We start from the raw sequence: 10,141 nt of genomic DNA, 5'->3' as shown, positions 1-10,141 counted from the left end.
CTGACTATAAAGAACAAAACCCTGCTACAGTGTCTCCTTGATTCACACTCAGGCCCTGACCAAGAGAGCTTGAGTGTGAAACAGAGCAAAGGTTCAGAGGTGGAGCATGAGCCAGGTGGTTTATAGACAGATCTGATAAGTGAAAAGGGCTTATTTTAAGGAATGACTAGTTAAGAGTCTATGAGTACTTGCCATGAACAAGTTCATGTGCTAAGAAATTTACTTGCATTTTTCTTATTTAATCCTCACAGCTACACCTTGTGTTGGCTTTTATAATTATCCACATACAGGTGTATCTTGTTTTATTGTGTTTCACTTTATTGTGCTTCACATTTATTGAGTTTTTTTTACTAATTGAAGATTTGTGGCAACCTCGTGTCAAGCTAGTCTATTGGCACCACTTTTCCAACAGCATTTCCTCACTGCATATGTCTGTGTCATATCTTGGTAATTCTTGCAATATTTTAAACGTTTTCATTATCATTATATCTGTTATGATGATCTGTCATCAGTGATCTTTAATGTTACTATTATAATTGTTTTGGGGCACCACAAACAGCATCCATATAAGATGACAAACTTAATGGATAAATGTTGTGTGTGTTCTGACTGCTTCACCAACTGGCCACTCCCTTCTCTCTTTCCCTCTCTTTGGGCCTCCCTATTCCCTGAGATACAAAAATATTGAATAAGCCTATTAATAACCATACAAAGGCCTCTAAGTTTTCAATTGAAGGGAAGAGACATGTCTCTCACTTTAAATCAAAACGTGGAAATGCTTTAGCTTAGTGAGGAAGGCATGTCAAAAGCTAAGATGGGCCAAAAACTAGGCCCCTTGAGCCAAACAGCCACATTGTGAATGGAAAGAAAACGTTATTCAAGGAAATTAAAAGTGCTACTCTAGTGAACACACAAATGATAAAAAAAATAAAAGCAGCCTTTTTTCTGATACAGAGCAAGTTTTAGTGGTCTGGATAGAAGATCAAACCAGCCACAGCATTCCCTTAAGCTAAAGCCTAATTCAGAGCAAGACCCTAACTCTCTTCAATTCTATGAAGGCTTTGAGAGGTGAGGAAGCTACAGAAGAAAAGTTTGAAGCTAGCAGAGGTTGGTTCATGAGGTTTAAGGAAAGAATCCATCTCCAAGGCATCAAAGTGGAAGATGAAGCAGCAAACGCTGGTGTAGAAGCTGCAGCAAGCTTTCCAGAAGATCTAGCTAAGATAATCAACAAAGGTAGCTACACTAACTAAACAACAGATTTTCAATGTAGACATAGTTGTCTTATATTGAAAGCAGATGCCCTCTATGACTTTCATAGCCGAAGAGGAGAAGTTAATGCCTGGCTTCAAAGATTCAAAAGACAGACTGACTCTCTTGTTAGGGGATAATGCAGCTGGTGACTTTAAGTTGAAGCCAATGTTCATTTACTATTCAGAAGACAAAGATCCCTTTCAAAATATTAGTGCTCATTGGACAGGAATAAAGATACAGACATAGAGAATGGACATGAGGACACAGAGAGGGGGAAGGGTAAGCTGGGACAAAGTGAGAGAGTGGCATGGACTTATATATACAACCAAATGTAAAATAGCTAGCTAGTGGGAAGCAGCCGCATAGCACAAGGAGATCAGCTCAGTGCTTTGTTATCACCAGGAGGGGTGGGATAGGGAGGGTGGGAGGGAGACACAAGAGGGAGGAAATATGGGGATATATGTATATGTATAGCTGATTCACTTTGTTATAAAGCAGAAACTAACACACCATTGTAAAGCAATTATACTCCAATAAAGATGTTAAAAAAATACTACTGCTCATTGACAATGCACCTAGTCACCCAGAGCTCTGATGGAGATGTACAATAAGATTAATGCTGCTTTCATGCCAGCGAACACAACATTTATTCTGCAGCCGATGGATCAAAGAATAATGTTGACACTCAAGTCTTATTATTTAAGAAATACATTTCATAAGGCTATAGCTGCCATAGATAGTGATTCCTCTGATATCTGGGCAAAGCAAATTGAAAACCTTCTGGAAAGGATTCACCATTCTATATGCAAGTTAAGTACATTCATAATTCATGGAAAGAGGTCAAAACATCAACGTTAACAGGAGTTTGGAAGAAGTTTATTCCAATTCTCATGGATGATTTTGAGTAGTTCAAGACTTCAGTGGAGGAAGTAACTGCAGATGTGGTGGAAATAGCAAGAGAACTAGAATTAGAAGTGGAGCCTGAAGATGTGACTTGGTACACTCTCATAATAAAACTTAAATGAATGAGGAGTTGCTTCTTATGGATGAGCAAAGAAAGCTGTTTCTGGTGATGGTATCTACTCCTGGTGAAAATGCTGTGAAGATTGTTGAAATGACAACAAAGGATTTAGAATATTACATAAACTTAATTGATAAAGGAGCAGCAGGTTTAAGAGGATTAACTCCAATTTTGAAAGAAGTTCTCCTGTGGGTAAAATGCTATCAAATAGCATTGCATACTACAGAGAAACCTTTTGTGAAAAGAGTTAATGGATGCAGCGACTTCACTGTTGTCTTATTTTAAGAAATTGCCACACCACCCCAACCTTCACCAGCCACCACCCTAATTAGTCAGCAGCCAATCAACATTGAGACAAGATACTCCACCAGCAAAAAGATTGTGACTTGTAGAAGATCAGATAATGGTTAATACTTTTTAACAATAAAGCATTTTTAATTAAGGTATGTTATATACCTCGTATTTTTAAACATAATGCTATTACACACACTTTATACTATAGTATAATGTAAACATAATGTTTACATGCATTGAGAAACCAAAAAATTTGTGTGACTTCCTATATTGAAATATTCACTTTATTGCGGTGGTCTGAAACTGAACCCACAATATCTCCGAGGTATGACTATGTTGCATTTGATGGTGTTCTCCTTATCATTTTCAGACTTATAGACACATATTTATAGGATCAGTAATCTGGGTGTTTTGAAGGGATAAATAAAGCTGCCCTAGGAGATTTTAAGTCACCAGAACTGCAGTCTTCAGAGGCTTGTATAAGACCACTTGTTTCATTTTGGAGGATTTCTTTGGATTGGAGCAGGGCAGTTGAAACCACTTATTTATTCATATAACAAATACTTATTGAGTACCTATTCTGAGTAAGGCACTTGAGATAAAAGTCCTTTAAAAGTCCTTTCTTGAATGGGTTTGTAGTCTAGTGGGCAGACATACAAAGTAAACATTACATCTTAGTGTAGTGAGGCTCATTGAATCCATAATGCTAGGGAGTGATTTAAACATCAGAATCATAGTTCTAGAGAAGGAAGGATACTGGAAATTCTTTGTCTCTTCAAATTGCTTTGTAGGGCTGTGAGCAAGAATTCCATTAAAGTATATAACCAAAGAGCTTGAGTTAACTGTCCTGAGTTTTCATGCCTGGTGGGTGGTCTTCTCCCACCTGTCAATTGCTCTTCTAAGCAAAAATAACTTGGCACATCTTGGTCTGGGGAATTACTTGGGGAGCATTATTTGTGGAACATAATGACATGACATTTACACATACTTTCTGACTTTCACTGTGTAGGTTGTATATATGTGTGAATATGTACACACCACTATGTAATTCTAAAGAGTTTAGAAATACCTTTTAGTATATGTAGTTTTCTTGCTTACTTCAAATTGTCTCCTTGGAATTACTTTCTTATAATATAGTACTGGAGAGTTATCTCATCTCAAAAGCCTTTGGCCTGGGAAATGTGGGGAATTGAAGGATCCACACATACTCTGCCCAATCAGCTATTAAATGGTATGAGGACTAGATTTTTCTTTCCCTGCCTTGGAAGGTAATGTAATGTGGAGGCAGCCCGAATTTCTGCCTTGCACCTCTCTTCCCTGCTTTCCTACATTTCCAGAAGAATTAATGGTCTTTTTTACCCATGATGATATGAGCCTTTCTCTTCTCACTAGTATAGAGTGGAGGAGTGAGAATGAGGAGCCTAGACTTCCCTGGTTTATATTGCCATCTTGTAAGTAGGATACAGGAATAAAAGACATACAGACATTTTCATTTAATTTTGATAAGAGCCCTGTGACTTGAAGTAGGTGAAATTATGGATACTTTCTTTTCTATCGTTCATATTTTCCACATGAGCATGCAGTACTTTTATAATCAGAAAGACTGCAAATATATACCACAAAAACCTTTTAATTTTTTCTCTCTACAAAATTGGAGCCACAATTTTGTTTCAATATCCTGCTTTCTCACACATTGTTATTATCTCATATGTAGATCTCCATGTCATTAAATATTCTTTGAAAAAATGTTTTATACCAGCTCAATAAATCCATATATGAGAGTAAACTAATTTTGTTTATCATCATAGACATTTTAGGATAAATAACGGAAGATCTATACAAAGGAATATTATGGAACCATTAAAAAACATATTTTCAGAGTATTTAATAATTTTGGAAGATACTAATGATATGAATTTAAAAAGAAGTTATAAAGATGTGAAACCTGCTACCAATTTTGTAAACTACAAGCATAGATTTATTGAGATATCAGAACTGTTAACATTTTGCTGTACATCTAGATGTTAATATTAAGGCTAGTTTCGGTTTTTATTTCACTGAATTTCAGAAAATCTCCACAGTGTCAGTACATTTACTTTACATTCAGAAAAATATATGTATTAAAAAAGCATTACCGTGAGTGACCAGATAGAAAATAAAAAGGAAAGTTCGGATCAAGATGGTGGACCATACACGGCATTTACTTATCCGGTCTCATAATCCTTAAAGTGAAAAAAAAAATTTTTGTATGTACAAACTCTGTGTATGTATGTGTTGAATATTAAAAAAAAATGTTTTGTGAGGAATTCCTGGAAGATAGAAAGCAGTTGGAGAAGCTGTTGAGGAGGCTGGTGGACGACAGACGGCCACAGAGGAGTAAGGGAGCCGGCCAGTCTGGCTTGGGTTTGAGAGAAGCGGTCGGGGGACGCGTGAGGAAATGAAGGAGTGAGCGCCTGTGACTGTGTGGACAGAACGCACTGTGCACAGTAACCCGCCCAGTTGCTGCTGGCTGAGCGGAAGGCGGAATGGCGGGGGCGGGGCCGAGGCTCAGGCGGGCTCTGAGGGGTCGGGTTCCCGAAGCGGCAAAAGCCCTGGCGCCAGAGCTAGGCCGAGCAGAGCAACATTGCTAAACCGAGACCCCGCGGACTTCTCACAGACCCGCCGCCGCCCGTGACTTTGGCGCTGCAGCCATCGCTCTTATCCCTTTCCCGTCCTCTCCTTCTCCGTCGCCGTTCCACAGCCGCAGCACCATCGATAACAGCTAAGTGGTCAATTCGGGAGACTTAGGGTTGGGAGTCGGGGCGGGCGCAAGGCGCGGGCAGCACACGCAAGCCCGCCATCTCCTGCGGCAACTGCCACTGCTGCAGATACCTCTGCCGGGCGGGAGAGAAGAATACTGTCAAGAGGCCCCCGCTGTCCTAGTGCCCACGGTCAGAGTTAGAGCGTTTCTGCCGAGCCTTGGTGAGAGCCTTGCCTTTGGGGAAGTGAGAAGGAGAACGGACAGGACAGGATCTTTCTGTTTTCGGAGATCACGAGAAAAGATCTCATACTGGATAGTGCTGACTTTTTGTCAACTTAATCTAGTAAGTGGTAGCGTTGCTGAGTCTCCTTAAAACCCCGAGCCATGTCGCCCCCAACAGTGCCTCCGATGGGCGTAGATGGTGTGTCCGCATACCTGATGAAGAAAAGGCACACCCACAGGAAACAGCGGCGCAAGCCCACTTTCCTCACCCGTAGGAACATTGTGGGCTGTCGCATTCAACACGGCTGGAAGGAAGGCAACGAGCCTGTGGAGCAGTGGAAGGGCACCGTGCTTGAGCAGGTTTCCGTGAAGCCCACACTCTATATCATCAAATATGATGGCAAAGATAGTGTGTATGGACTAGAACTGCACCGAGATAAGAGAGTTTTAGCGCTAGAGATCCTTCCTGAGAGAGTGCCAACTCCTCGCATTGATTCGCGCCTGGCAGATTCCCTGATTGGCAAGGCAGTGGGTCATGTGTTTGAGGGTGAGCACGGTACGAAAGATGAATGGAAGGGCATGGTCCTGGCGCGAGCCCCCGTGATGGACACTTGGTTTTACATCACCTACGAGAAAGATCCAGTCCTTTATATGTACACGCTGCTGGATGACTACAAAGCTGGTGACCTGCGCATCATTCCAGATTCCAACTACTATTTCCCTACAGCAGAACGGGAGCCTGGAGAAGTTGTCGACAGCCTTGTGGGCAAGCAGGTGGAGCACGCCAAAGATGATGGGTCCAAGAGAACCGGCATTTTCATCCATCAAGTGGTGGCCAAGCCATCTGTCTACTTCATTAAGTTTGATGATGATATTCACATTTATGTCTATGGTTTGGTGAAAAACCCCTAAATTCATTGTGCTATTGCAAAAGTTGTGGAACTGTTAAATGTAAAATATGTCGTGCGAAATTTTGAGAACATTTTTGAAGTCAGAGATTAAAGAATTTATTATTACTTACGGTGCCTCCAAATCTTACATTGACTAGTTCCACAGTTTTGTCCGAAGTATACTTTGGTACTTTTGATATTGCCTTGTTCTGTAATCAAAATTTTAAATCGGGTGCTAATAGAAACTTGAAAAGTTTTTGTAAAATTTGGAACAATGGAAAACTAGATAAAGAAAAATAAATGGTGTACACACACTATATCCTCCACCCTCCTCCATTTCTTTCTTTGCCTTACCAATTTTTTTTCTCCCCAGGTAACAAGTGTTAAGAACATAATGTATATCCTTCCATGTTTTCCCAATCCTCTTAAAGAAAGTTTGTTGTAGTCCTTTCTACAGAAACAGCAAGCCCCAGTATTTCTCTGTAATTGCTTTTCTCCCTTGACATATCCTTCTGATCAGTAGCTACAGATATCTCTCTCTCCCCCATGCCTCCCTCTCCATATGGTATAAGATAGATGTCCAACTATACATTTTATTCACATTGGATATCTGATTGTACCATCACATTTATTAAATAAATCACCAATTCCCCCTCTCCCTCTATTTCTCCTTGTCTTCCTCCCTTCTCCTAAAAGCTGCATACACAGTACATATTTATGTACCAAAATGGTACCATTTATGTACCATTCTATTATTGATGGTCTTTAAGTTTTCTCTTTTTTTTTCCACCATAGCACAGCTACAATACATACTGGTGCTTTTATTTCTATAGGGTAGCTTCCCAGAAATGGGACTGCTAGGTAGGTGTTTATTTAATTTTAAGAGATATTACAAAATTACCATCTAAAATGAAAGTGCTCATTTTCCAGCATCCTCTCCAGCACTCTTTAATGTTTGCAAATCTGAACAGTGAAAAATTACATAGTATTGTTTGTTTAATTGAAAAACTCAGTGAGGTTTTTTTTTACCATTTGGACTTTTTTTGTGATTTGCCAGTGCTTATCCTTTGCTCATTTGTCTATTGAATCTTTGATCTTTTCCTTATAAATCTGTAGGAATTCTAACTATATTTACTATGTGGTGTGTATTAATCACTTGTAGCCCATATGTGTTATGATTTTCTCCATTCTATCATTAATCTTGACTTTGCTGATATCTTCTTTTTTTACTTTACAGGTTTTAAAAAAAAGTTAGATAGATTCCTTTCTTCTTTTTAGCTTTTCGGTTTCTTGTTTTTTTCAGCTGAATGTCCCCACCGCTAGTCATACAAATATTTACCTACATGTTTTCTAAAAAAATTTTTTAATTTTAAGCTTTAACTGTTTGATCCATCAGGAATTTATTTTTCTATATGGAGATAGAGGTCCAAATATACATTTTGTTCATATTGGATACCTGATTATGCTATCACAGTTATTAAATAAATCACCCATTTTCAAGTTCCTGAGCCAGTATCACATTGTTTTAATTGTACTGGCTTGACCATAAACTTTGGACTCTGGTAAAGCAAGTCCCCTATCATTAGTTTTTTTGTTTTTGTTTTTTGTCTTTTCTTCTATTATGTAATTTGTCTTTCATTCTTTCACGTAAAAATTGGAAGCATCCTTTCCATATTTAAAAAAATTATGATGCCTTAGAATTGTATTACATTTCTGCATTTCTGTTTAGAGAGGTATTTTAATAATAATATTAATCTTTAATACTCGAGAATTTTGGTACATCATTAAAATCTTTTGTTTTTGTAATGTTATATAGGTCCATCACATCTGATTAAATTTATCTCTATATATTTTTACAGTTTTTGTCACATTTTGAATTGGGTATTTTTTCCTCCTCATTTATATTTTTGGCAATATAGACAAACTAGAGATTTTTTATTCCTTCTATTTTCAGCTTACTAAATACTCTGAATTACACTGGGTTTTTAAAATAGAATGTTTTGGACTTTGTAGATATATAGTCATCTCACCTGCAAATAGAGATCATTTTATTTCTTATAATGTTAATATTGTTATTACATGATCTGGATTCTCCAAAACAATGTTGAATAATGATTATGACAGACATGCCTGTCTGGTTCTTAATTTTCGTGGAATTGTCTTTAGTGTTCCCTATTAATATGACATTTGCTGTTGGTTATTGGTAAATAGTCATTAACCATTAACATGTTTAGGGTATTTCTTCTATTCCTGTTTTACATAGCATTATTACTAAAAGTGGCTCCTGAATTTTATCAAATGTCTTTTCAGCGTCTATTTACAAAATAGTATAACATTTTTTTTTCCTTTAGTTTGTTGACACGGTGAATTAGAGTGGTAGATATTTGATGTTTTGAAACAAATTTGATTTTCTGGAATAAATCCTACTTGATCATGGTGTAATAAGCATTTGATACATTGCTGGGTATTATTTACCAGTATTTTATTTAGTATTATTGCATTTACATTACAAAATGAAATTGTTTTTTTCAAGTTTTGTTGTTAAAATTATGCTAGCTTTAAAAAATGAAATTGTGTGTTTTCAATCATTTTTCTGTGTCCTGGAACAGTTTAAATAGCATTAGAATTATTTGTTCTTTAAAAATTAGCTAGTAGTGAGCTGTAAAAACAGCCTAATCCTGGTGACAATTTTTATGGTAGATCTTTAATCAGCTTTCTTATCTCTTCAAGGGTAATTGGTTTATTCAAGCTTTCTATTAAAAAGGAATGTATATTTTCTGTGAAATACAAAATTTAAAGCTTTTTCTATTAACAAGCTTCTTGATTGTAGTATTCAGATGCTTTATGTCCTTCCATGTTGCACGTGCGTATGTCTTAGGTATGTTCAATTCTGAAAACATTGTAATAAAATCATCATCTATAACAGTTCTAAGTTCTCTTTGTATTTTATTTATTTTGAAAAATTAAAACTTAATATGGAAAGCATGAAAGATATAAAAAACGTCCGTTTTTACCTTCATCCCAAATTAACAAATGTTAACATTTTGGCATATTTGCAAAATATAACATCTCCATCCACTGCAGAAGCACACACTATCATGAATTTAATGCGAATCTTGTCTATGCTTTATATATTTACTGAAAATATAAACATAGTTGAAAATAGTATTGATTTTGTGGTTTTAAAAAAAATTTCAACATGAAATTTTTTTATTAACTTTATATCGTGACATTTCTTTTAGTTTTTATTGTATGGAATCTTCTTTTTTTAAAATTGGGATATGGATTGCAACAACAACAAAAAAACAATAACACTGACTTTAGAATGCAAGTTGCTGTTCTAGGTACTTTTGCCACTCCTAACACTCAGGGAGTCTTCACCCTAACCACAGTATTGGCAACTGAATGAAAAAGACAAAATTTCAGCTGTCAAGAAGGTTTTATCCTGGCTGTAGTGAGACATTTATCTACCACCAACCCCTGACCACAAGACTAGAAATAGACCTTATGTTTTCCCATAATTTTGGAGTTATCCCTCTTTATGACACTCGGATTAGGGCTAGCGCCAAACCTGGCACTTCTTTTATTTATTTTTTAACATCTTTACTGGATTATAATTGCTTTACAATATTGGGTTAGTTGCTGCTGTATAACAAAGTGAATCACCTATACGTATACATGGAACCCCATATCACCTCCCTCTTGCATCTCACTCCCATCCTC

At 37.1% G+C, this 10,141-nt stretch overlaps 1 protein-coding gene across 1 annotated transcript; it reads left to right on the top strand.

Moving 5' to 3' along the window:
- The first annotated feature begins 4,723 nt into the window (after positions 1-4,723).
- On the top strand, positions 4,724-9,338 carry SPIN4 (spindlin family member 4). The gene has a single exon (XM_004326181.4). The coding sequence runs from the start codon at positions 5,691-5,693 to the stop codon at positions 6,438-6,440; it is 750 nt and encodes a 249-aa protein (XP_004326229.1). The 5' UTR covers positions 4,724-5,690; the 3' UTR covers positions 6,441-9,338.
- Positions 9,339-10,141: the final 803 nt, after the last annotated feature.

The sequence above is a fragment of the Tursiops truncatus genome, chromosome X (genome assembly GCF_011762595.2).
Source record: "Tursiops truncatus isolate mTurTru1 chromosome X, mTurTru1.mat.Y, whole genome shotgun sequence".
Taxonomy (NCBI): Eukaryota; Metazoa; Chordata; class Mammalia; order Artiodactyla; family Delphinidae; genus Tursiops; species Tursiops truncatus.
This window is presented reverse-complemented; position numbering and strand designations above follow the sequence as displayed.